The sequence below is a fragment of the Copadichromis virginalis genome, linkage group LG17, assembly GCF_057382275.1.
Source record: "Copadichromis virginalis isolate Kocher_CV1m ecotype Utaka linkage group LG17, C_Virginalis_male_GT1.1, whole genome shotgun sequence".
Classification (NCBI taxonomy): domain Eukaryota; kingdom Metazoa; phylum Chordata; class Actinopteri; order Cichliformes; family Cichlidae; genus Copadichromis; species Copadichromis virginalis.
Genome location: NC_140634.1, coordinates 39,149,216 through 39,175,591, shown reverse-complemented (window position 1 = coordinate 39,175,591; position 26,376 = coordinate 39,149,216). Strand labels below are relative to the sequence as shown.

Here is a 26,376-nt window from a genome sequence, read left to right as displayed (position 1 = left end):
CAGCCACACGAGGCTCAAATTATTAAAATGTCTTGTCTGTTAAGAAGGATGCTGTTTGTTCCACTTACAAAGAAAGTAACAAACAAACAAACAAATAAAAAGAAATAAAGCTACATTGTTGTAGGTTTCTTTCTATCTGTGTTTTACAGGTAAAGGTGTACATTTTAAACGATGTTAATCCTGCAACAGTTTACATGAAAACACAATAAACATTCTATTAATGAAAATACAGAGAAATAAAGTAACATGTGACGAATTCAAATACATTGAATTTGCTGTGAATTAATTTACAGTAACTTTAATAAATTACTGTAAATTCCAGTTACAGCAGCAGAGCAGGAAGAGTGTAGAGAATAAGTTGATTATGGGTGGAGGGAGTTACAGCCAAACGCAGTCACAGCCTCTTTAAATACTAAAGATAAACATGTTTTTACTGAGACGCTGCAAATGCTACAGTAATGTCCCCAACTTGAAGGTCGGGAGGCGTTAAATCAACCCTGTTTTCCTTCTCTTGCACTGTCATTGCAGCTTTTTGGCCTTCAACACCTGTAAACCTCATATTTAACAGTACAAATGGTGAATATAGGAGTTTATTTATTTTGGCAGTGACAAGAAACTCAGCTGCCAACAGGGGGAGAGAGGATTTAATATGATTTTACTCTTGATCTATAATTTAATAATTGCTAAAACAAAGATGTAGTAAATGTAAATTGTCTAAGAATAGTTTTAGTGCGTATGTGCTTTATTCTAAAATAGATGGCAGCTGTAAGGGGAAATCAGATTCACAATAAACAGATATATAGAACATATACAGAAAACAGCCAGCTGCTATTTGAGTGTCCATGTGACTTTTATTTGGAAGCTTTAAAGTCTGGGATGAAGCTAAAAGAATTTCCTACTTGTGAACAGTCGGGTTCAGACACTTTTCTTTTTTTTCTTCTTCTTTTGCTCGGAAGTGTGTAAAGTCCGACACACGTGTTTTGATGTCCTTCCAGCTGTTTGTGGCGAATCATGCTGTCTGGACCTGCAGTCTGGACTGGAGGACCCTCCCTACAGCCTGTGAGATCACTGCACATTTAATTAGACAGGATACAGGGGAGGTCACACTGCAGCTCTCAGCCTTTTAAAAGCAGGCAGAGCCGAACCTTCAGCAGTGCTCCGAGGCTCCGGCGAGGTAAGCCACGTTTTTGTTCCCGTGTTGTCTCTCTTTGGCACATCAGTCAGAAACATCACTGGAAATATGATGGAGTTTGTGTGCGTGCTTTTGTGTCTACTTTCAGATTCTACAGGAGGATGTCTTCCACGCTACTTTGTGCGCTTATTTTTCTGGCTTGTGCTTTGACGTTTAGTGGCGCTCAGAGTGAGTATAACCTGGCATCCTGTAACATGGAAACATTAAACTGGTTTCCATTCTTTAATATTCTTTGGTTTCATTTGTTTTTAATGAAAGCCTTTCCTGGAATGCTTCAGGTTTTTTCTGCTTGTACTCGTTCATATTTACTCTGTTAAATAATTATTTACCTGAGGGGGAACCTATGTGTACCTTATGTATTTGTCACTACAGCAGAAATCAATTTCTGGCAGGGTTGCACAGACTGTGCCCTCAAGCGGGACACATCAGGAGCGCACGTGTCGTCTCATCGCTGCACCCTCTGCCTCTGACATTTATCCTTCTTTTACTGTTACTGACAGCGAGCTGCAGAGGACGGTGCGGTGGCGAGTACTACAGGGGTTACAGATGCCAGTGCGACTATAACTGTCTGTCTTATGGCGAGTGCTGCAACGACTATGAATCTCAGTGCACCACAAGTGAGGCCTTTTCATTCTTTGGATCTGTAGCATCCAGCAGAATTGAGATTTTTGGTCACCATTGCTGAACCCTTACATATAATAACGTCTAACAACCAGCCGTGCAGTCTCACTGTGTTTGTGCGTCTATTATGATGTTTGTGCGCAACAGAAAACTCATGTAAGGGGCGCTGTGGAGAAAACTTCAAACGAGGCCGGCTGTGTAGCTGTGACTCTGACTGCATAACGTACAACCAGTGCTGTCCGGACTACAAGAACCACTGCGATGCACAAGGTTGGTCCTTTCTAGCTCATTCAACTCCTGTGTGTATGTGAGGGATTCTTAATGCATGCTAAACAGATAGATTTCATCATCATCCTCCTTAGTTCATCTGTGGAGTCATACAGCCCTTATGTAACAGATTACATTTAGTCATCAATATAATATACCATCAGCTCATGCACGTTGTTATTATATAATTATGGCAATTTGTGACGCATATTGTGCACAAACGGGAGGAAGATACTAGGATGAATGTGTCTGTGAAGGTTCTCAGTCATCCAGGTCATCGTAGTCTAAGGAGCTTGGAAAGAAAAGCGTCTGGACTTCTTTAAGTTGCTTGAAGACGTTTCACCTCTCATCTGAGCAGCTTCTTCAGTTCTAGGGTCAAATGGTGGGGACAAAGGTAAAGATCAAAGGTCACTCTCTCGAGGATGCTAATGTTCACATTTTGGAAAGAGAAGACAGATGGTTTGACAGAAACATCTATGTCCACTGTGAACGACCATCTTTGAACAGAGGGCGGGGCTTACCACACCAAGGGGGCTCTGGGACTCTCCACCATTTGACCCTAGAACTGAAGAAGCTTCTCGGCTGAGAGGTTAAACATCCAGACGTTTTTCTTTCCAAGCTCCTTAGACCAGGATGAATGTGACATCCCCACTCTAACTCTGCCTGCATGTCCATCACCAGCATGCACAGTACGGCAGTATAACCGCAGCATGCAGCGCATGCAGTAATCTGCAACGATGCAACGTTTGACAATAATTTCTGTCTTGGTAATTGCTGCAGAACAGAACAGTGGAGAGGCCAGTGCTGCAGCAGCAAAGAAGACTAGTTCATGCAATAATGTAAATGATAACAAATCCAAAGGTAAATTTTTCTTGGTAAAAGGTTCGATTCCTCCTAGATTTTCAGTCATTTGGGGTTAAAGGCAGATTTTATGGGGGCTACACCAATAATGGTGATTTTTGTTCTCGTTCGTGAACGTTCCCACAGATCAAACTTTGAAAGAGGCAACAGACCAGCTTTCTACGTTCAGTGAGGGAAACGATGAAGGTGAGTTTGCTCTTTTTGAACTTTGCTAGAGAAAGCTATCCAACATTTGGCTCTAATGACAGGAACAAATGCTCACTCAGTCACTTTGATGACTGTCGTGAACTTGATTCGGTGGATTTTAAAACGCATACGTCAGGAGGATGTTTATGGCTGTGAATTTGTCACAGTGGTTTATTTTCGGGGCTAAATCCAGGGGCATTAGCCTCACAGGCCAAATGAAACACAAGGTTGTTGTGAGTGGACTGTGTGTGGGAGGGTTGGGCTGAGTCACAAGAGAGGAAAGCGCTAAATGATGCCAGAAATGAGGACAGGACATTTTCTGGGAGTTTTCTTCAATCAAAGCTCTGAACACTTTTGCATCCAGAGTCCGGAGGAGGACATGTAGGAAAAATAAAGATGGCCGATTAAATGATTAAACTGTTTGTGTGAACCCTGCTGCTGCCAACAGATGACTCTTCAGTTCCTCCGGTCGGTCCAACATCACATCCACCAGATGATCCCACTGATGGTGAGCAAAGCTCTTTCCCACTAAAGTTACACAAGTCTTACGTCCAAGTGCGCACCTCATCTCGCTCTCGTCACATTCTCACAGATGTGTCTGGCCCGATCTTTCCCACTGAAGACTTTTCTAAAACTGAACCTGAAGATCTGGAGGCCAGTCCAGTCCCGGAGATCAGCAGTGACTATGAGCTCTCCACAGTCGACCCGCTGGGTGAGATTTCCACCGAGGCCACCCCGACTGCAGCGAGGACTCCTTCAGACAACGACGACCTCGTCAGCACCACTGCAGAGGCCCCGAGTGACAGCACGAGTATGTGAGATATCTGTTTATGGTATTTGATTCATACAGTTTTTGTGAGTTACTTTAGCAATAGAGTGCAGAAAAAAACCTCAAATGTAGCAACTAAGATACAAATTGCAACTAAAATATGCAAATTGATATTTAATTATTTTATTAAATCGATTAAAAGACTTGATTTACAGTGATATGACTTTCTCTCTGCTCACAGCAGCAGCTGACCACATTTCCAGCGAGCCAACATCAACTTCAGTACCCTCAGTCGAGCCTAGTTCTTCAACCAGCTCCCCACAGCTGGACGCGCAGACACCAGCAGTGGCTATTATGGATGCTGTCTTTCCCTCTGATGAACCAGATAACTCAGTGCTCACCATCACCTCTGCCTCCTCAACCATCCCAGAGGAACCCACTGCAAGCAACCCTTCAGTTCTTCCTTCCACCAGTGCTTCCTCAGTGGGATCTGAGGAGATATCAATGGTTGAAGCTGTGACCACCCACGCTCCCTCACCCACAACTGCAGCGTGGAGTATTGCCACAGACGATCTGCAGACCTCCAAACCCACCGGGGCTCAAGAACCAGAGCCGACTCCACCTGTGGAAAAACCAGAGCCATACGAGCCAGACCCAGCTAAGCCCACTTCTAAACCTGACACGAAGCCCCTGGAAACCCGGAATATAGACGATACAGGAGATTACCAAGCAGGTAAGACTGTTTAAAAAAAATAATTTGACCAGATTCTTTATGTCACATGCAGAAAACACCTGAGGGACTCACTCTGTGATGGGCACAAGTACCAAAATTTCCGAAAATCTAATTTGTTTTACGAGTCTGGCACGATCGCAGCCTGTGATTACGTGTAATCACAGGCAGCTACCAGTTTTATGAACTCAGTTGTTTTTTCATTTTCCCTCACGCTGTAAATAAATCTGACATTCCTCCGAAATTGGAAGTAAAGTTCAGCCACATTTAAGAGGTGAAAACAAGCTCACAAAAACAGCAGAAAATGACAGTCAACGCCCAGAAACACAGTCTGGGATTACGTGGTGGGTGGTGTTTATTCCCACGGGTGTCTTTACTTTCCCCAGATGACAGCAACGATACAAACCTATGCAGCGGGCGGCCCGTCAGTGGAGTCACCACACTGAGGAACGGCACAATGGTGGTGTTCAGAGGTTAGTGCAGCTCCTGTGCAGGTTGAACTCTAAAAGGATCAGTCGTGTCATCCCAGTCCAACAACAGTGGATTTGCATATAAGAGAGAAACTAACGGAATGCATTGAAGACGGGGAGAACTGAGGGGAAATTATTATGAAGCATTAAACTGAGAGAATGAAATTACAATGTTACAATAGCTTATCTAAAACCCTATATAGTGATATTATCACTTTTACAGGTCACTACTTCTGGTTGCTGGATAGTAACAGGGTGCCAGGTCCACCCAGAGGCATCACCCAGGAGTGGGGCGTCCCGTCACCCATTGACACCGTGTTCACCCGCTGTAACTGCCAGGGCAAGACGTACATTTTCAAGGTAAACGGACCAATCTCAGCAGAACCACTGAGCGAACAGCGTTACCCTTTATCTGCCCAGAGTTTAACACTGCATGGTGTTCACAGGGAAGTCAGTACTGGAGATTTGAAAACGACGCTTTGGACCCCGGCTACCCCAAAGTCATTACAACGGGGTTCGACGGGCTGCGGGGCCACATCACGGCCGCCCTGTCGGTGCCCCAGTACAAGAGGAGGGCAGAGTCAGTCTACTTCTTCAAGAGAGGTAAAAATTAGGGGGGCGGAGCTTATTAAACTACCAGAAAAGATAGATTTTGCTGTTCATTGCTTCAGAAAGAGAATTGTAATAAACAATGTGTACAATGTTTGTTTTGAACACATAAAAAGGTTTTAAGATGTTTACTTTCTTTTCCTCTAGGTGGAATGGTTCAGAAGTATTCATACCAGGCTGGTGTCAGGCCAACATGTGGCAAGAAAGTCCAGTATGACGTTTACACAGTCCGCAACCGAGTAGTTCGACAAGCAGGTAACCAATCAGTTTATTTCGATCATGTAAACAATATACAAAGTTCATTTAGCAAAGAAAAGAAGAGACACAGCTACACAACATAAAGCCAAAACATTTCACCGTTACCTGTTCTGATTCAGTTACATATAGAAGAGCAGGAAGTAATCCCGCCCCTTCGCCACGAGTTATCGGTCAGCATTCAATCAGCTTCCTTACTGATAATCTGCAGTAATAATAACGACATTTCTGATATAATATTTACACCACATTATATCATTGTGTTTTTGTGGTTCAACAACTTTGCCTCCACTTTTAAAAAGTTAATGTAGAATCCAACAAGTATGAATCCAATTTCCATTCACTGAATTTGAACATTTTCCCTTTCTCTATAACTCATAAAGAACAACTTAATACCTCTCTTTATGTTTGTGCACACTAACTTTTACAATAGTTGTGCGTGAACTTCGTGAAGCGAACCCCGGACAATCCTCACTATTGTTAAGCGTGTTTACAGACGTATGACTGGCTCCATGCTTAGACTTTGGCTTAAACGTGTACACGAGCTGCAGCGCACACACTGCACCGAAAAAGCGAGTCATAGCTGGTGGAGAGGAGCAAATAACTGCAAAATGGAAACAAACACCCATCGTACGGTTTATGGGATGAACAAGGGTTTGTTCACAAAACAAAAACACTGCACTGGACAACGCCAGTACGGTTTGGCTTCATGGCACAACTTTAAACCGGATCGTTTCATTTCCAGCCCCCGTTTTAGGACCGGTCATCAACATTCGGACTTCCTGGAGAGGCTTCCCGCCCGCCGTCACAGCCGCCGTGTCTGTTCCCACAACCGCCGAACCAGAGGGCTACAGATACTTTGTCTTCTCAGGACGTAAGTCACACACACCGCACTGTTTACAGAGCTGGAATAAAAGCATGCGGTTTGGCAGTGTTTAAAGCAGCAGTGGTGTTTACGCACGCCTTTGTTGCTCAACTTCAGAAGCACAGAATGTCCTTCACGTGTCCGTCCACGTGTGTGTGTGTGTGTGTTAGGGTGTTCACCTGCAGCTCAGATTTATTGCAGTTCCCACAGTCAAGATTTCCATTTCAATGGTGATGCGTAAGAAAACAGGCGGGTGTCCGTGGACGAGCTGCCCACTACAAACTGTAGCAGCGACCGTGTTGATAAACAGCTCTGTGCCGCGTTCATGCCAGTCTACCTGAATATAGAGCGGCACGAAGGAAAATATTGTTTTGTAAGTATCAGCTATTAATGTAATCGTCTAATGAACTTTCTGTTTATTCTGCTTCTGCAGCAAAATCCTACAACGTGAGGTTGGATGGTGAACGTCCCGTCATCGCTCCTCCTGCGGCCGGCTCATCACCGCAGTCCAACAACTTCATCAGATGTTCACAGTAAAACAACAAAAATGTTTTCGCTTTGCAAGTTTATTATAATCATCATAAAACACATCAGGATGGACCCAATAACAAGAAAGTATCTAATCGCATTAACAAAATGAAACTAAATCAAAGCCAAACACGCTTCATAACAACAGATCAGTCTGAGCTTTCCTGAAGGGAACTACTTTGATTTTTCCTTCATCGGGCGAATCTTCTCCCCTGTTTCCATGACGGAAAAGCTTGACCTGTGGAGATGGAAGCATGTTTTTAGACGGGTTTGCTGCACTGATGTAAAAAAATTAATAAAAAAATAAAAATATGGTGACAGTAAAATGTGTTCTGAATAACCACAATGAATGTACCGTGTTTCCTGTCGTGCTTTTCATTAATAAAAGCCTGAATGAAATGTCTGAAGTCCTTTATGAGTGGCCATTTAAAGCAGTAATAAAATCTTTGCTCAGTCTTGTGCCCATTATAACGTTCGTGTTACATCACTGTTACCACGAGCTTTCAAACGCGTTACCTCCTCTCTTCATGCGGCCGCCGCGGCTGTCCGGCCATCGTTGGAGCTGTCTGCTGGGCCCGGGCCGGGACTGTTTTGGTGGAGCGCTGCTTGTATCTAAAAAAAACAAAAACAAACATAACCTACTGAATATGCAACAAAGACAAAACAGATGGGGAACGGCACAGTCACGAGGCTGCAGTGCACCTGCAGAGCTGGAGGAAGGCTCCTGGCTGGTGGAGGGGAGGCTGCTCTTGTCGGACGCTTGGCTCGACTCCTCCATATCGCCCTGAGACACCACGGGGTCCATCGACACTTCAGCACCGGGCCTGAATCAAGCAAAATGCACCTCGGATTATGTAAACTGTGACCTTCGTAACTTCTCTCATTTTGGTGAAGTTATTGAAACCGAGTGGAACGAAAGGTTTCAAAGAGGCAGAAGTTCGAGGAGTGACAAGCTGCTGAGAGGGCGAGGCTCACCGATCAGTGTCTGGCTCCAGGAAGACGTCGTCTCTCTCCTCCCCTGCACCGGCAGCTCCTGGTGTTGATGTGCTCACCATGGGAACAGACTGAGAGGCGTGCTCTGTTGTGTCGGACTGAGCCACTTCTGAGAAAACAGTTACTGGAAGATAGAAAGATGAAAACAAATTTCAACTTTCCAGTAACTTGTAGTGCTCCCAAACCCAAATTTCATCACACTTATCCTAGAAAAGATAGTTTTGAGGAAGCTCGGGAAAAGGCAGTGCGACATGCTTTAACGGACACATCCCTTCACATCAGACTGACAGAGACAGACAAATACCTGGAGCCCCAACTTGTAGCGGAGTGGTGGGAACGCTGCGTCCACCAGACTCCTCCTCGTGAGTGGCTAAAAACAGGGGACTGTCATACATCCCAAGACCTGAAGAGAAGAATTAGTTTGCAGTTAAAGAGACTGTGGTGCGTACTGATGGTTCTTTGGGGTTAACATTTGGTAGATTACCTCCTTGTGACGCGAGCTGACCCAGATCAGAGTGTGAGGAAGAGCTGGTCTGCGGCATGTCCTCTGAAGGGCCAAACCTGAAGCGCGGCACGCCAGCTACCTGTGGCGAGCTGAGAAACAAAAGAAGCACGAACGTGAATTAGGCGACTGTGGAGCGACCAAAACGGACCAGTTAAGATTTTATTTTAGAAGCAAATGATCAAGTTTGAATGAATAAAGGCTGGTTTATACGAACTCAAGTCTCAGTTTGAGGAGATGCAGTCAGACAGCTCTACATGACTGCATGTTTGTGGCCTATACACGTGCTGTACTACAGTAATGTATGCTACAGGATAATGTAGCACACAACACAGTAGTTCTTTGCAGATTTTCCTCCCATTAAAACATTAACACACACACACACACTTTCCCATTTAGTCATTTTTCTGTATTTTTACTTCTTTCCACACTGTAGATACAAACTCAAGAATCACATATATTAAGTAAGATCTATGGAATCTAAATTTGTTGCCAAGTAGCCGTTCTTTGCTTTGTTGACAGCGCTGCAAACCCTTCTCTCAATGAGCTGAGTAAAGAGAGGCCACAGTCCATCATTACTGAAGGTCAGTCAGTTTGAAATTGCGAAAACTCCCCAAGTGCAGTCGCAGAAACCATCAAGCGCTACGAGGAAACTGGCTCACATGAGGACCGGCCCAGAAAAGGAAGAACAAGACGAATTTATCCGAGCATCGGATCACAAGTTAACAACACCTCAGATTAGAGCCCAGAAAACTCCAGGAGCTGGAAAACCACGACCTCATGAAGCTCATCGAGAGAACACCAAGTGTGCAAAGCAGTAATCACAGCAAAGGGCGGCTATTTCAAAGAATCTAAATTTTAAAACATGTTTTGAGTTATTTCACAATTTTTTGTTGGCTACATGATTCCACGTGTGTTCCTTCATAGTTTTGATGCCTTCAGAGAGAATCTATGATGTAAATAGTCATGAAAATAGAGAAAAAACATTAAATGAGAAGGAGTGTCCAAACTTTTGACTGATAGTGTATAAAACAATGTGTTTCTGTCTGATGAGATCTGGTCAAGTTATATGTACAATTTTTCCAACCAACATTCATCAGTCCATTAAATCACGATAGGTGATATATTCACGCAGGTGACTTTTATGAGGGGAGGAGCAACGTAGTCATGCACAGACTGATTTGTGTGCTTAGAAAACTTTGTTTGTTTCAGTATTAATATAATATAATAATAATATAATACAGCTACTTTTTTGAAATGCACCAAACTGCACAAAAGACTTAAAGTTGGGGATTTTTTTTTTTTTTTTTAATTTCTGTTCGCCTGAAGAAACTTTTTGATTTTTAACTTGTTTAATTTGGTATTTGTTGTTTGGTTGAGTGCGTAAGACAGATAAACGCAGTTATAATGGAAAAAAGCCAGTTTTTCTTCTGTGTTTTCTTTAATTTAAATTACATGTTTTGTTTTTTCTGAACATAGACCACTGCCCTTCTTTCCTTCTGTTATGAGTTTGAGTAAGTGAATCGCTGCACACTATTACCGTTTTTTGTTGACTGCTCCCCTTAGCTTCAACCAACCTTATTAGCAAACTTACTCAAGGACAAATAAATAAATAAATAAATAAATAAATAAATAAATCGCTCTTGTAAAAACGACCGGTGAACGGCTCAGCTCATCGTTGATTAGGGCTGTGCGATATGACCAAAATCTCATATCCCGATATCAGACATTTATCGTCACAACGACATATAATCAAACATTTTACATTTTCTGTAAATTTTGTGAATCTCAGGCAGCTCAACTTGCATGAAGTGTTTTCAGCTGCGCGTCGTGTAGCTGGAGTCGAGTGTTACATAAGTTTAAACAGCTGCAGTTTTCTTTGTGAGCATTTATTACACGGCTGCGGGCAAAAGCCTGTTCTAAGGTTTATTTTTTAGCACCCGACAGCTCTTTTTAGCTTCTCATCCGTAAACACTCTGCATCATATTTCACGTAATTCAGTTTATTTTGAAAGATCTCCGCAGGATCTTCAGCTTTATTGTGAAAGGTTTATGTTAAAAATAATCAAATGGACGGCGGAGGCACGCGATGGTGTTACCGTCGTTGTTGCCAACGACAACGCATAAAACAGTCGCTTGTCCGTCCGTAGTGTGGTTATGTTACATATCAGAGAACTTTCAGAAATTCTACAGTGACATCAAAACGATGAAAAATTATTGACGGAAAAAGTTTATTTTGCGACACCACGAAACAAACGACAGCGTAAAATGAAACGATAGACGTTTTCACATCGTCATCTGATATATATCGTTATATCCAACAGCCCTATCGTCGATGGGTGATAAATTCGTCCAACCTTAAGACCAAGGTTAATTTTTAGTCTGCAAGTCCAACAGTTCGTTTAGCACAAAAACAAAGTGTTGTTTGTTCACATGGAGAAGAATTTCCCCTTTCAACACGACCGAGGATGCATTTAAAAACAACAAACAGAAAACTGAAGTTTTGAATGAGCCAGCCGGAGCCACGTCACTGGTGTGAGCTGAAGACGGAGGTGCAGAGATGTCCTCATAATCTGAGTGCTTTGCAACAAAGAGTGGGGAAACTACACTACGGTGTATCACGCCAGCTGCTACCCAAGAAAACTGAACAAATCAAAAGGTGCATCAACAGAGTACTAGTGTAATGCTGTGCACTTATACAACCAGCCTAATTTACATTTGCAAAATATTTATTTTTCCACTGACAAGATTTATTTTTCAGTGGAATTACACAAACTACAGGTCACAATGAAACCAGGAGAAGTTTCGACATGATTCACTGTTTGTATAAACGTGTAGTTCCTTAAAACCTTTAAAAGGTTTTCTGTGTTCCAACTTGCGGCCCGATGTGTGCGACACTTACTGGATGGCCTGATCGAAACCATCAGAGCGGTGAGGCACCACCAGAGTGGGAGTGCTGGGAACCATCCTGTCATCCTCATCGAAAAAGTGCTGCTGCAGATTGAAAGAGGGAAGAAAAGGGGGTCAAGGTTTCACACAGAGGTTCGTAGGAGTATCATGATGTAAATTCTCAGCCTTTCGATGTGACTCACAGCGCTGCCCGGCACACCGGGAGCAAGTCTGCCCACTGACTGGCGGCGCACTGGGATACGCTGTGAAGGCAGCTGATGCACTGGTCTCCGTGGCGACTGGGGCATGCGTGTACCAGAACTTGTGGGTTGCTCTGCAGAGAAAGCCTCCATTGTGCCACTCTCAACTAAAGCAGAATTCAAAGTTTCAAATGAACAAGAGAAAATAAGATTTTAGATAAATATACTTTAAAACACCAAAAATGTAAACAAAGTAACTCCCTTTATAATCAGTATCTCAGTTACTTGTGACATTTAAACCTCCTTTTACCTAAAACATAAGTGAGTCGGGTTAATTTGCTTATTTTTCCCGTAAAGCAAATCTCTTCTTAGCAGTGACCTTTGTTACGCCCGCTTTCAGACAGAAAACACAACACGACATCTTTCTCAGTCATCGCAGACTGTGGATACTAATTGGATGGCGGGACGGTTTGTGAGCGCATGCAGAGTCTGAGGCACAGCTACGTATTCGACAGGGTTTCCTGGAGCTTACAGCTGGGTGTCTGGGAATCCGCCGGCCTTTGGGTGGAGTCGGACGCCCCCAGACTCTCCTCCGTCTCAGTGCCCGGCTCCGTTACGTCAGCTCCCTGAGAAACGAGGGGAAATAAAAGGAAACGAGTCAAAGAAGAAATTCAAAACCACTCAGAGTTTAAAAAAGGCTAAATTTGGCAAACGAAGGTAAGACCAATGAGTAACATAACTTTGATGAGTGAGAGGAAACGCCGAAAGAGAAAGGTCATAAAACGGAGCAGTGCCAGGGTATACTGGCAGAGCATCACATGCAGATTATGATTCACTAAAACAACCGTGAGAGAAGCCGAGAGGTTAAAAAAAAAGAAGAAGTTTGACCTCCGTCACAGAGAAAAACTCTGAATCAGATAGTGAGACGGTCCAGTGGTCTAACAGGCGAGTCCGGCTTAGCCTCCCTGTACTCTAAACAGGTACTACGGATGGCTTTATCGATTCTTAAGAACGGTCCCGTCCTCTACGGCAGCGGTCTCCAACCTTTTTTGCGCCACAGACCGGTTTGTGCCCGACAATATTTTCACGAACCGGCCTTTAAGGTGTCGCAGATAAATACAACAAAATAAAACCAAAAATTTAATGACTTTAAGTTAATTTCAGCTGCTTCTCTGGAGGTGTCTAGCGCCAAGATGCAGTTACAGAAACAGCTTTTTCCCCGCTGCCGTCACTAAACTTACCCGTGTATGTGTGGACGTAGGCTACTTTTGAAAACTGCAGTTTTGAAAAATATCTCCGTCCACATGTAAACGCTAAAAATGCACTTAAACGCTGTCAAGAACGTGCCAAATCCTAGCTGTGTAGAAATGTTGGCCCATTAGAAGTGTAGAAGCCTGGCAGGGAAACAGTAAACAGGGTTTTATGCAAACCGTAACTACTTCTGAAAGGTTTTTGGGGTTTTTTGGAAAGGCAGCTAATTCTGTGTTACTTTTAGAGAGCCTTTATATTTTAAATGCTAATAACCAAAAACAGTATTTTGGCTGGTATAGACTCACAACTCAACTTAGGAATGAACAAAATGCCTACAGCATGCATACATTTTAATTTAAAATGTATGCATTTGTATGCATATAAAATATAACACGTGTATCATTATTCCAAAACCTCACACAAAGATTACAAGTAAAAAGCTCGTTAGCTGTTCCCTTGCAGACACTGACTCATCCTACTGAATATGTGCAACGAAGACTCGAGTAAAAATGTAAACAGCTAAAGTCAACACAGGCGCGCAGACAGGACGTTACGACACAGGGGCAGCATGTAAGTGACGGTGAAACGAGAGCGTGTGGAAAAACTGAGTGTGTGAGCGGGAAAGGCAGCGAGTGGGAAGGGTTAACACGGCGTGTGGGTGGCAGAGGTCACAGCTGGAGCTGCAGGTACTCTTACCTCTGTGTCGTCTCCTTCGTAGGGCTCGTTGCAATCGCCGCTGCCCTCATTGCTGTCCTCTCCTTCCTCTCCCATCTCTCCGTCATCATCATCCTCCTCGTCATCTTCCTCCTCCTCGTCTTCATCTTCTTCATCCTCGTCATCGTAGTCCTGGAAACCGGCAAATTTGTAAGACAAATTTTCACCGTTTTAAATGTCGTCTTTAAAAAAAAAAAAATTGAACAAAACTGCCGTACCTGCTCTTCGTCTTCGTCTTCCTCCTCCTCTTGTTCTTCGTCACTCTCTGTGTCCGTTACGATAACGATCACTTCCTGCTGCAGTTGTTGCGTGGTCTCGCTTTGGCTCAGGGTAACCTCTTGCTCCATTGTAAGGGACTGGGAGGCTGTGCCTTCATCTCCATCCTCCAGCGTGGAAAACGCCTCCGTCTGCGGGGCGAAAAAGTGACAACGCAAAACATCATGCAAACTAGATACCAGCACAATTCCTGCATGAATGTGACAACATTATCACAAGACTACTTTATGGTACTGCTACAATGGTGAAAACTGTTTTATGGTACAACATTATGAAATCCTCATTGGCAGCTTTGAGATTGAGTCTATTTATTTACTTTTAATCACTGCAAAGATTTAAATGATGGTAATTATCAGCTGATGTACAAAACTAAAAATGTTTGGGCCAACCTGGCTTCCTTCTCCACCGTCTAGACTGTCTGTCGGCACCACTCCCTCCGCCTCAGCGCTATCCTCGGCCAGCACCTCTTCCTACAATCAGAACCGGCGCATCAACATTCGCTCAAATTTAAAACAAACAAACAATCAAAACCATGGAGTTTTATGTGCATCAGTCCAGCCTCACCTCTGGACCCACTCTCTGGATAATGCGCAGCTTCTTTGATATGGGAGCCCGCGAGGTGTCCTCCTGAGTGGCTTCAGTGTCAGTGACCACACTGGCGGTCTCCTCCTCTTCCCGAGGACGCTTGGACATTGCTGATGTCCCCGGTGTTGCTGACACTGGAGAGAAAGTGTGGCTATCGTTGGTTAAAGAATTAAGAAAAAACCTCGTCGTCTAAAACAAAATATCGCCTCGGCTTTCAAAAACATCATCTCTCACCGGTTCCAAACACAGAGGACGACGTTGACGGCCGCTCCACCTGCGAGCTAGGCGTGGCCTCGATCGCCACAGGCGGTGGCTCCTGATTGGCTGGCTCTGTATGGGTCATGCTCTGCTGCTGCGTTGGTTGAACGAATGCGGTGGCCTGTGTCTGGGTCTGCTGCACAGTGAGCATGGGGCTAGCTAAGGTCGTCTGGACGTTGGGGCTGGCGGAACGCACCGAGCCGCTCGCACTGCCGTACACGGTCACGTGCTCCACTGGTGGCCCTTCAGCTGGCTGCATCACTGTCCAAGAATAAAAATTACAAACACTGCAGGTTTTACCATGACTAAAAAAAACCAAACCTGCGGTTAGTTTCCTACTCACGGACTCGCTAACAGCTCAGCTAAAGCTTTGCCGTTAAACCTACCTTCCTGCGTCTCCACCTGGGTGGTGGGCATGACCGTAGCAGTGGGCGTAGGAGTGGGCACAGGAGCTGGGGTGATCATGGGCCTGATGCTTGCTCTCGGAGTGGGTTTGTTCCCTGGGTTGACGGGCTGTTTACTGGCTGTAGCAACTACAGGTGTAGGCTTAATGTTGGCGGTTGGAGGCTCGGAGGTGCTGGCACTGACGGAGACAAGCATTAGGATGAGTCATTGTTCTCTGGACCTCAAAGATCCACTAAGAAAATGATACTCTCTCCTCCAAAGTCCAGACGTGGCACCTACACTGCCATTTCATTTTGAGATTGCAGAAGTCAGCGGCACGACCAAACGAGTGTCAAACAGCAAAAACTCAGAAAAGTGCAAGTGTGGACCAGCCACCAGTCAAATGAATAAAGTCAGCATTAAGACAAATACAAAACTCATGAAATGCATTGATGCATACTGAGTAAGACTTTTTAAATACTCCTCCATGCTTAAATAGTGCCCCTACCTGCCCCTGTCTGCAGCTGGAGTGGTCTTCAGGCTGATCTGCCTCTGCTCTGTGCTCCTCTGCGGCTCTTGGGTCTAAAAGCACCGAAAGAAAGAAAATGCTCAGAATCAGGACGCCGAACGGTCACTAAACTCGCCGTACTTCTCCAATCCAACATAGTTAAGCCATCAAAATAGAGAACACTGATAAAATAAAGACACAATTTTAGCAACGCTTGCAGATAATCGTGTTTTAGTTGTGTGACACATACCTAAAACATTAAAATATTTATATCACAGCGAACCAGTGTAAGTAGACTAAAGTAAACAACATCCTCACCTTGCTGGGACCTGCCTCAGCTGGCTCATCTCGCTGCTCTTGTCTCTCCTGTTGACCTCGCAGGTCTCGGAGTTCTCGCTCCTGCCGACTCAGACGGCCCTCGTATTGAGACTTCAGAGCGCTCACTCGCACCTCCAGCTCCTCACGCTGCTGTTTTAGCTCCTCGTTTTCCTTCTGCAACTGGTCTTTAGCGCCTGATCATAAATAGCAAAAGTCACAGATTCGAAGTGAGAAGCGATGCTCGTTACGCAGAGCCAAGCGATGTGAGGAAGAGCAAGTAACTGGTAAAAATCAGGAGTTTATGGTAGTCCCCTCACCCATGAGCTGGTTGATCTTCTGCTTGGCACAAACGATGGCTTTCCTGGTCTTCTCCTCCTTCTCAGCCATCTGCTGTCGGAGCGCGTCCTCCTGAGAAGCTTTATCCTGCAGCTCCTGCCGCAGCCTGGTCAGCTCCGTCTGCAGCCGAGATGATTGTTCCTGGGCGTTACGTGCATCGGTCTCGCGCTCCGTGACCACCTAAGGTAAGCGTGCAGAATTGTCTAAACACTTGCTTTTTTCCCACCCTCCCAAGAACTTTTAGTATAGAGGTTTATCAGCGCATATAAAACGGGGGGAAGTTTTCCTACCTTGTTCATGTTCTCCAGCTGTCCTTCTAGGTCTGCACTCCGAGCTTCAGCTTGACTCAGAGAATCTCTGAGGCTCTGCAGCTCCTGAACAGAGGCCTGACGAGCCTCCTCCTCTTGGGATGGGCCTGCCGCGGCCTCAGCTACAAGCTGGAGTACATATGGAGTTAAAGTTTAACCTCAAGGAAGCACAACTGTACTACTGATGAACTAATTTATCACCAGATCGTGATAAATTAAAACACATTTTACAACCACCCACTTTAACTTCAGGCTTTGGATTGAAGTTTAAGCTGTAATGGTAACAAGTACCTTGTCGTGCGCCACCTTAAGCTCATCGTACTGCGTCCTGTAACGCCGTCCGATCTTCTTGATCTGTGCGATGGTTCGCATCTTCTCCTGGAGTTCATGGTTTTTGGTCTCAATCTCCTTCTGCAGCCCGTTCTTGTCTTCGGTTATCTTACTCATACTGTCACGCAAGCTTTGTATTTGGTTCTGTAGGGAAGCTGTAAGATTATTTGTCCTATGGAGAGAAAAGAAGAGAAAACTAAAATGAATGAAGACAGGGGAAGAAAGAACAGACCAGGAGAGCCCAGTTCAGCACCTGTATGTAGTTCCTCACCTGACCACCTCAGATTTAAGTCTGTTGTTTTCCTCATTCAGCTGCTGAATACGTTTGAGATGCGCCTCCTTCTCAGAATGCAGACGCTTGTACTCTTCTGGATCCGAATCTTTCTGCTGACTCACCAAATGCTAGAGCGACATAAGGACAACTAGTCATTCATCTCACAACTTAGAAGTCTGTCTCATGACAAACGTAATTTTTCCCCTTCATATGAAAAATAAAATCTTTTTGTTTATATTTGGGTCTTTGCACCGACCTGAGTACGAGCCTTCCAGCGTTTGATTTCCTCATCCAGCAGCTTCTTCTCTGCCTGCAGCATGCCGCTTTTCTCACTCAGCTCAGAGTTGGCCTGCTGCAGTGGCAAGATGTCCGACTCCAGCTTTTGCACCTGAACACACAAGAGATACTCGCGCACTGAGAAGATTTCAAACATAGCTGCCGCTTTGCTGCTGATTTCCTCCACCGAGTTGTCATGTCTGCAGTTTATGTCTGTCTAGACTCTGTGTGTCTGTTAGGGTTCGGCGATTGAATGAATACGTCGACTATCACCGATAGGCTGAGCCCACTGGCGATCGTTTTTACAAGAGTCACTTATTTATTTGCCCATGAGTACGTTTGCTAATAGTGATGGAGCTAATAGAAGCAGTCAACAGAAAAAACATAATAATAGCACCCTGTTTCATCTGCGAGCAAATGCTTGTTCCTGCAGAAGCTGGTGTCCATGTTTGGACTTCCTCTTGTTAACGCGCAAATCCGTGCATGATTACATTGCTCCGCCCATCAAAAAGTCTGCGCATGTGCGAATATGTCGACCGGACTGACGAGTGTCGGTTGAATTTTTTTTTTTTTTTTTACACATCTTCTGTGTTTACATATCTTTGTGGGGACCAACAGCCCTTATGGGGACAAAATCCAGGTCCCCGTGAGTTTTTTTCAGAGCATTTTTCAGACTCAAAATGTGGTTTTAGTCTCAGGGTTACAATTAGGTCACGGTTAGGCATCCATTTTTGATGGTTAGGGTGAGCAGCTACGGAAAGCATTATGTCAGTTAGATGACAACACAGTGAGTGTATGTAAGACTATACAGAAATCTGATACGTGGGCACTCATTCACTATAACTCACCCTGTCTGTGAGTTACAGGTGTGAATAGTGATCATAAATTAAGCTGACCATTCAGATTCAACATGTTGGTGTTTTTGGACATTTTTATGGTCACAATAACCTTTGACCACCAAAACTCTTAAAATACGTAGATGTTAACGCAAAATTTGAAATGTACAGAAGACTTTCCAGACTCCACGTAGCATGCACTGATCGTCAAAGGGAAAATAAAATAACGCTCTTCTCGTGGGTGTTGTCAACATCAAATTTAAACACTTGCAATATTTGGATAATCGAGTGGTTATAGTGTACAAATGAGAAACTAATCTCCAGTGCACTGCTGGAGAACATGTGAGATTCAAGTCATCAGTGAGACTGACCTTGGCTTGAGTTTGCTGCAGTTCCTGCTCCATCTTATCCCTCTCTTCTCTCAGACTCTTGTTTGTCTCCAATAGGATGCTCATCGTTTCCGTCTTCTTCATCAGCTCATCGTGCTGAGCCAGGGTCTTCGCTGTCACCTGAAACAGAGTAAAGTGTAAGATAAAGAAAATCCGTAGGTGATCTGCGCGCTCGGTACAGCTGCAAACCAGAAGTTACTGAGTCAACGAGTAAACAAACAAACCTGCATCCTCTCTCGAGCAGCGCTCAAACTGTCCTGCACCTCCTTCAGCTCTCGTTCCAAATGCTCCACCCTCAAACGGTAACGCAAAGTCTCCCCTTGGGCGACCTCAAAACGAGACTCTGAGATCTCCTTCTCCCGACGTACAAACCTGTGATGAACAATGCGGATCAACCGTTCTTAGAAATAGTGAAATCATGATTGTGCAAGAACATCCTGCAGTGTAAGCTAGATAAGCCCGTTACCTGAGAATCTCAAGAAGCTGGTCCTGGGATTTTCCCTCTTCAGTCAAAGATATGTTGAGGGAACTTTCACTGGCAGCACGCTGCAAATTATCTGCCATCTTGCTGCTCATGGCCTGGATCTGCTCATGAAGGAGGGTGTTCTGCCTTTGCAGCTCCTCATAGCGGCTCTCCATCTTGGACATCTCCTCCTGTCAGACGAGTTAAGACGAATTAAAACATATCATAATATATCTAACATAACATATCTAATCTATTTATGTAATGTAAAACAAACCTTGAGGATCTTCTCTTGCTCCTCCCATGACACTCTGGCCTCCAGTAGCTCAGCACTGATCCTCTGCTCTCTCTCCCCCAGCTGGTGTTTGAGCTCTGCAGCCTGCAGGACCTGGGCTTTAGCTGCCTGCAGGGCTTCCACGTCCGCTGCGTGCAGCATCATCTCCCGCTCATATTTATCTTGAGCTTCAGCTGCCAGTTTAACCTTGAAGAGCAAAAGAAGGTTTGGAGTCAATCTCTGCATATCAGAGTTTCTCAACATTTCTTCCCCTCTCCCCACAAATTACTTCATATTTTTGATTTTTACCTGCATTAAGTGACCTCAAACCAGAATATTCCACACTTGGATTATTTTCCTCCATGTAATATTTTATTATGACTGCTTACCTGATCTTGGCAGTCCTTAATAGCCTGCTGTTTCTGGGCTTCAACGACTGCAACCTGCTGTAGCGCTGCCTGGTGGTCTGCCTGGGCACTGCTAAGACTTCTCTTCAGGTCATTTATCTAACACAAACAAACAAAAATGTTTCCAGTAACAGAAACAAGTAAACGCATTTTTCACTTGTGCCTGGTTATAACAAGGCTTTCGTACTTGTTCCTCCAGAGCAGCCAGGACACTCTTCTTCTGCTCCTTCAGGTCTTGCTTCTCTTTCTCTGCTTGCAGAAGCTTCTCTTCGAGTCTGCAGCGCTGCTCCTCGGCCTCCTTCATACGGCCTTCAATGGATGAGCGCGCCTGCTCCGTCACCTGGTTGTCACACACGTCACATTACATTTAGAAAAACAAAACATTTACGTGATTTTTAAAACTTAACGTGCCAAATTTGTAATTGTTGAGACAATCTCAACCCTGATCATTGTGTACACCAATAATAAATAATATTGAGCTGCCTCGTGGCTACTTTTTAACTTTCATACAGTAACAGACTGTGAAGCTTCTTGAATCACATCTGTATCGTCTGTACTTTCATATAAAGTTACAATGTCAACATAAACTAAAACAACTTTTTATTTGATTAACAGCAACAACCCTTTGAATGTTTTCCACTTTCATATTTTTTGTCCTATTTGGATGTTTTATGAGCTGACGTTGTTTCACGATCGAGCCCCCAACCTGTTTCTCGTTCTCCAGCGATTCCTCGAGGCTCTGAGCCATCGCTTGGTACTGCTCCATGCTGGATGTGGTGGCCCGGAGGCTCTCTGCAAGCTCTTCAACCCGCGTTTCAGCAAGCTGCAGGCGGCCTCGTAGGTCCTCTCTGTCTTGATCTGAACCAGGCAGGCCTGCAAGCGAGTAAAGCATTTTGAAGTCGTTGTGTGAGAAAGGGGGACGCAAATGTGCACTAATCAAATATACCAATTAAGTTTGAAGAACCTGTGCTTAAGTTCCCACAGATTTTCAAAAGGAGCGCGGTTTTAGACATTGAGTGCAACACTCAGGCTTTTAAAAGTTCAGATAAAACTGGAACATCTGAGCAATTTACTTGTGTCTCAAACATTCAAACTAGAACGTAGGATCCAAAAGAATGACGACGCTAAACATGCCTCGTGGTACTTCATGACATCCCGACAACATACAAAGAATTTAGGTTTGTACGTGTCTGGATTTTATTGTGAATGTTAGTTTAACAACTTCTGTCTGTAAACATTTAATGCCGACCTCTGCCGATCGGTGTAGAGGGGGAGCTCAGGATGTGACGCCCTTCGATGCTGCCTTGCTGCATCCTGAGGGTGTTGAGCTCAGACTCGGCGGCATGAAGTTGTTCCTTTGTTTTTTGGTGTAAGGCGACTTGTGTCTCCAACTGCCTCTTTGCATCCATTAACTGAATCTGTGCATATGAAAAAAAGAAAATCATTAGCACTATATCTGCATCCTTCTCTGGCCTACAAAAGATGATAGAAACTGTTTTATTGGATGCCTACTTCCTGGTTTCTGCTGAGCAGGTGGCGCTGCTCCACTTCTTGTTCAAGCCTCTTCTGTAGCTGGGAGATCTCTCGCTCCTGTTTCTCTAGCTGGCTGTTCAGACGCTGACGTGTGTCGACCTCAGAGCGCTCCAGAGTGGCCTAAAAGAACAGAAAAGGTAACGTTAATTTTGTTTACGTGAAGATGTGACAGTCAGACACTGACAGAAAAAAAACAACCTCAGATTACCTGAATAGCCTGGAGGTTGGTCAGCAGCAGGTTTTGGCTCTGCTGCTGGCTCAGAATCGTCTCTTTCTCCTGACTCAGCCGGGACTCGACCAGCTTCAGCATGTCTCTCTCCTTACGCAAGTTCTCAGCACGGCCCTGAAAAGGTGGATGAGATTCAGTTCACAGTACGTGTCTCAGTATATCCTGGAGCAGGGACACGTCCAACTCCAAAGTGATCCGAAGCACAAATATGACACTGGATACGGGGCAAACCTCAGCCATGGCGAGTTTCTCCTTGGACTCTTTAAGATCCTCATTCAACGTGTGGACGGTCTGTTCAAGCTTTTGTGTGGCAGCCTCCATCTTCTGTCCTTTCTCTCTCAGTGAAGCAATCTCCTTCCTGTAGCCCTCGACATTGTCCTGCAGCATCTCGTACCTGAGAGCGTAAAAAGCTGACGTCACTTCTGCTGACTGATGTCCTTGTGATTAAATGTTTGATTTTAACAGTGGACATTTCCCCTGAAAAGTTCACATGCTCCCAAGTTCTGTTCCTGCTACACCCCCCCCACACACACTTTTTTTAAATTACCTTTTGGAAGCAAACTCTAGCTGTGTGGATATCTTGGCATTCTGGGAGCGGAGCTCCGAGAGCTGTTCCTGGAGTTTCTCGTTCTGTTCGGTCATCGCCTTCTCGCTCTCCGCGCGCTCCTTCTTATAGGTGGAGAAGACGTCCTGCAACTGCAAAGAAACCAGACATTTTATTTACTTTGATAGAGGTGTTAGTAAATAAATAAATACAATTTTATTTCTATAGCACCTTTCTAGACAGAATCACAAAGTGCTGCACATAAGATAACAAATAATAAAAGGGTAAAACAGACAATATAAAACAGGCAGAAATTTAACCAAAAACAGTTTTAAAAAGGTGAGTTTTGAGTTGTTTTTTTTTTAAAAACAACGACCGAGTCCACAGATCTTAATGTCTGAGGGAGAGAGTCCACAGTCTCGGGGCCACTGTGGCAAAAGCTCCGTCACCCTTAATTCTCATCTTAGTCTGTTTTATAGCAAGTAAGCCCTGATCAGATGACCTCAGGGACCTGCTGGGGACGTAAGGCTGTAGCAGATCGGAGATGTAGGCTGGTGCCAGTCTATGCAAGGCTCTAAATGTCAAGACCAGGATCTTAAAATGAACTCTAAATTCAACAGGAAGCCAGTGTAGCTGAAACAGCAACGGTGTCACATGAGAATACTTGGAGGATTTTGTCAAAAGTCTAGCTGCAGCGTTTTGCACAACCTGCAGACGATCCAGAGAACCTTTGCTTAGACACATGAACAAAGAGTTACAACAGTCCAAGCGTGAGGAAATAAGTGCATGTATAGCTATCTCCAGTTCAGGACGAGATAAAATAGGGCTTAACTTAGCCACATTTCTTAAATAATAAAAAGCGAGTCAAAAGTGACACCTAAATTCCTGATAGAGGATTTAACATACACAGAAAGAGGACCAAGGGCTTTCACTATCTGGGATACAAATCTGTCCGGAGCACATATGAGGACTTCAGTTTTCCCTCGTTGAGTTGGTGGAAATTTACAGCCATCCAACGTTTGATAGAATCTAAGCAGTCATTTAAAAGCCAATAAAGTCTGCCAATAAACACACTGCTGTCTGTGATTCAGAGACCTACAAACGTCTTTATGTGGGCACTGTGCCATCTGGTGGCCAGCACGAGCAACACGATGCAAAGTCCCAAGCTTTTAATGAAGAAAAGAAATAAAAGAATAAAATAAAAGAAATAAATATTTTCAGTTTCCGTCTTGTGAGGCAAATTTAGCTCACCTGTCGCAGAGCCGCCTTGGCCTCCAACGCCTCAGCAGACTCTGTGGCCATGGAAACAAGAGCGGTGGGTGTTCCTGCGGTGGGAGTGGCCGCGGGGGAACGACGTGGGGTAGACGTCAGGGAGAATTCTTCAGTTGGTGTACCTGGTGGATAAACAATCAAATATTCATCCGTGCTCTTCTGCTTATCCTTTTCAGGGTCGCGGGAGGGCGGAGAGGCAGCGCAGACCCTGGACAGGTCGCCAGTCTGTCACAGGGCGAACACAGAGGCAGACATTCGATTCGCTCTCACCTATCGGCAATTTAGAGTTTCCAGTTAACACTAACTGCATGTCTTTGCACTGTGGGAGGAAGCCAGAGCGAACAACATGCAAACTCAAATATTCAAATATTCAAATTCTGTGTAACGTGTAAAACTGCTGTGAAATTAGTGTATCGAATTCTATAAACAGTATTCGTTTATGATTTTCAAGATGCAAGTGTTCACGTTCTTACCTTGTTGTGGGAAGTTGACTCCGGTCGCCTGAGCCAGTAAGACTCGGTACATGTCCCTCTGCCTCACAATGGACTCGGTCATCTTTATCTGCTGGCTGCGTTGCTCTCTCAAAGACTCCAGCTCAGCCTGGGCCTTCCCCAAACTCTGCTCCAGCTCCCCGTGCCTGAGACAGTTCATTGTGGGGGAAAAGGTGAGATAATATTTTAGGTCAGATGCAAAACTCTGGCTAAATAAATACATTTTAAAAAGTAGTAAACATTGTAACATACTTATTGCCGGTAGCCTCAAACTCCTCCTTCTCCTGGGCTTCACTGAGATCTCTGAGGGCCGCAAGAAGACGCTGGTTCTGCTTCTGAAGCTCCTCCACACTACGGAAAGTCACCAAGTGTTGGCTGATCACCTCTGACGTGCTGCTGACATCAGCTGAGCTCACCTCCTCCTCGTGAATCACGTGGTTCCCACGAGCTTCTTCGAGCTCAATCAGCAGCACGCAAACCTAGAAGAAACGATAAGGGGTAGTAGAGAAATTTTATTTGAGTGATTTGAATATTTCGGTCATTATTTTGAAGACTGACAAAGTTTATCCACACAAAGAAAAGGACGAACCCACCTGCTGAGCCATGTCAGCGAGCTGAAGCTCAAATCTCTGATTGTCTCTCTCCAGGACCGAGGAGCGCTTGTTGGCCTCGTCGGCCTCGCTCTGCAGGCGGTGAACCTCCTGTAACAAACGTGAACGGAAAGCTCGAGCGTTGCTTGTTATTAGCAGTCACTGTTTACGGTTTTCTTGTCAATTAAAAAGCAGCAAAAATCTATTTGATCACGCAAACAACGCGGCTCCATTACAAACCTTAACAGCCTGCTCCAGCTTGGCAGAAAGGCTGGCCACTGATTTCTGCATGCGCTCATGCTCATCCCTCTGCCTTTTCAGGATGGGGGCTTTCGCTTCCACTTCCTGCACAATGTCGTCCAGATACTTGTTGACTCGCTTGTTCTCCAACCGCTCCAACTGCAGCTGCTCCTGGCTCTCCACGTATGCTGTATACAACTGAAGACGTGATAATCAAACATCTTGTTGTTAGTTCAACACACGTCGGTAAGAAATCCGAACAAGCAAGACACACAACTCTAGAGTAATGAAATTTGTAATGAAACTTAACCCTGAGCTGTACGCACCTCAGTCAGCTTCATACCAGGTTTTATCTTGGATATAGCAGCGGCTGTTGGAGACATTGTTGTCATTTGCTCTTCTGTCAGAATGGATGTTGAGGCAACAGGGCCTGGACAGACAAAGAGAAAGTTCAAATGATCACATTAAATATAAATAAATAAATAAAATAAATCCACGCAAGGCTTGGCTGAAGTTCCAGAAAATTAATTTTGCATTGCCTACAAATAATCAGCATGTCAATGAAATGAAGACAGGAATAAAAATCAACTCCACTGACCTCTAAGTTTGGAACTTGACAGCAGTTCATTGGCATTGTCCAGCTCCTTCTCAAGGCCCTGAATCCTGTCCTTTAGCTCACCGACAGTTTTGTCTGTGACGCCATTCATTTCCTGCAACTTATCCTCGAGAGCCTTGTTGGCTGTCAAGGAGGGAAGAAAAACAAAGACTCTAAAATCCCAACAACCTGCAACTACACGAGCAAACAAACTGAACATCTTCTGTCCTTCTAGGATAGAAAACATGATTACAGAGGAGCCTTTTACCTTCACCGGCATCTTTCAGCAGCTTGTGCAGCTCCTCCACCGCCTGACTCAGCTCTTTGCTTTTGGCCTCAGAATCTGCAGCTGCTCCCTGCCAGAATAAACGGTGAAGTATAACAAACACCGGCAAAGAAGCCGAGCAAATACATGCAGGCATTCATTGCATTTACAAACGTAAAGCTTAAGCACTGTCATTTTAATTAAATATGTAAACACTCAAAGATTATGTTTTTAAATCACAAGTTCCTTATAACAATTTTATTGAGCCAAGAACACACAAACAATAATTAACCGGCATCTGTGGGTCAGCAAAGAAAGAATTTCATTGCACAAAGAAATGACTTTTCTCTTGTGACACATGACAATAAACACTTTGAATCTTTGAATTTGAATCCTGGTAACAAATTTAGAAGTTGTTGATCACGGGCGCTACAATCATAACGTAACGTAATAATTTACCAATGCAAACTTGGAAATAATGGTACCACACCACA

At 44.4% G+C, this 26,376-nt stretch overlaps 2 protein-coding genes across 4 annotated transcripts in view; one reads left to right on the top strand and one right to left on the bottom strand.

Moving 5' to 3' along the window:
* The first annotated feature begins 1,069 nt into the window (after positions 1 to 1,069).
* prg4b (proteoglycan 4b) lies at positions 1,070 to 7,756 on the top strand. 3 transcript variants are annotated; one of them, XM_085437830.1, is made up of 15 exons: positions 1,070 to 1,174; positions 1,281 to 1,360; positions 1,693 to 1,809; positions 1,961 to 2,083; positions 2,861 to 2,941; positions 3,068 to 3,127; positions 3,576 to 3,635; positions 3,720 to 3,938; positions 4,141 to 4,629; positions 5,013 to 5,099; positions 5,320 to 5,456; positions 5,543 to 5,699; positions 5,853 to 5,960; positions 6,706 to 6,834; positions 7,259 to 7,756. In XM_085437830.1, exons 2-15 carry the CDS (start codon positions 1,294 to 1,296, stop codon positions 7,360 to 7,362), a joined length of 1,938 nt encoding a protein of 645 aa, XP_085293956.1. In that variant the 5' UTR covers positions 1,070 to 1,174; positions 1,281 to 1,293; the 3' UTR covers positions 7,363 to 7,756. The 3 variants fall into 3 exon arrangements, with proteins under 3 accessions (XP_085293956.1, XP_085293955.1, XP_085293957.1); XM_085437829.1 differs by having other exon boundaries at positions 4,138 to 4,629; XM_085437831.1 differs by lacking the exon at positions 2,861 to 2,941 and having other exon boundaries at positions 1,072 to 1,174; positions 4,138 to 4,629.
* The window catches only part of tprb (translocated promoter region b, nuclear basket protein), a 21,494-nt gene continuing 2,491 nt past the window's right edge, over positions 7,374 to 26,376 (bottom strand). Inside the window, exons 9-50 of the mRNA XM_085437827.1 lie at positions 25,886 to 25,973; positions 25,621 to 25,761; positions 25,349 to 25,452; positions 25,023 to 25,220; positions 24,786 to 24,893; positions 24,445 to 24,671; positions 24,175 to 24,338; positions 23,681 to 23,823; positions 22,433 to 22,581; positions 22,117 to 22,279; positions 21,865 to 21,999; positions 21,636 to 21,776; positions 21,373 to 21,541; positions 20,830 to 20,996; positions 20,311 to 20,463; positions 20,106 to 20,222; positions 19,720 to 19,923; positions 19,446 to 19,633; positions 19,204 to 19,351; positions 18,962 to 19,099; positions 17,735 to 17,866; positions 17,476 to 17,606; positions 17,166 to 17,376; positions 16,857 to 17,003; positions 16,548 to 16,746; positions 16,231 to 16,424; positions 15,913 to 15,986; positions 15,407 to 15,603; positions 14,997 to 15,281; positions 14,742 to 14,896; positions 14,567 to 14,647; positions 14,120 to 14,308; positions 13,884 to 14,033; positions 12,469 to 12,562; positions 11,940 to 12,103; positions 11,750 to 11,841; positions 8,831 to 8,940; positions 8,651 to 8,749; positions 8,329 to 8,470; positions 8,056 to 8,177; positions 7,870 to 7,965; positions 7,374 to 7,591 (exon numbers count right to left, since the gene is read on the bottom strand). Of these exons, the coding sequence (XP_085293953.1) occupies positions 7,545 to 7,591; positions 7,870 to 7,965; positions 8,056 to 8,177; positions 8,329 to 8,470; positions 8,651 to 8,749; positions 8,831 to 8,940; positions 11,750 to 11,841; positions 11,940 to 12,103; positions 12,469 to 12,562; positions 13,884 to 14,033; positions 14,120 to 14,308; positions 14,567 to 14,647; positions 14,742 to 14,896; positions 14,997 to 15,281; positions 15,407 to 15,603; positions 15,913 to 15,986; positions 16,231 to 16,424; positions 16,548 to 16,746; positions 16,857 to 17,003; positions 17,166 to 17,376; positions 17,476 to 17,606; positions 17,735 to 17,866; positions 18,962 to 19,099; positions 19,204 to 19,351; positions 19,446 to 19,633; positions 19,720 to 19,923; positions 20,106 to 20,222; positions 20,311 to 20,463; positions 20,830 to 20,996; positions 21,373 to 21,541; positions 21,636 to 21,776; positions 21,865 to 21,999; positions 22,117 to 22,279; positions 22,433 to 22,581; positions 23,681 to 23,823; positions 24,175 to 24,338; positions 24,445 to 24,671; positions 24,786 to 24,893; positions 25,023 to 25,220; positions 25,349 to 25,452; positions 25,621 to 25,761; positions 25,886 to 25,973 (6,156 nt within the window). The 3' untranslated portion in view covers positions 7,374 to 7,544. The remainder of the gene's footprint in view (positions 7,592 to 7,869; positions 7,966 to 8,055; positions 8,178 to 8,328; positions 8,471 to 8,650; positions 8,750 to 8,830; positions 8,941 to 11,749; positions 11,842 to 11,939; positions 12,104 to 12,468; positions 12,563 to 13,883; positions 14,034 to 14,119; positions 14,309 to 14,566; positions 14,648 to 14,741; positions 14,897 to 14,996; positions 15,282 to 15,406; positions 15,604 to 15,912; positions 15,987 to 16,230; positions 16,425 to 16,547; positions 16,747 to 16,856; positions 17,004 to 17,165; positions 17,377 to 17,475; positions 17,607 to 17,734; positions 17,867 to 18,961; positions 19,100 to 19,203; positions 19,352 to 19,445; positions 19,634 to 19,719; positions 19,924 to 20,105; positions 20,223 to 20,310; positions 20,464 to 20,829; positions 20,997 to 21,372; positions 21,542 to 21,635; positions 21,777 to 21,864; positions 22,000 to 22,116; positions 22,280 to 22,432; positions 22,582 to 23,680; positions 23,824 to 24,174; positions 24,339 to 24,444; positions 24,672 to 24,785; positions 24,894 to 25,022; positions 25,221 to 25,348; positions 25,453 to 25,620; positions 25,762 to 25,885; positions 25,974 to 26,376) is intronic.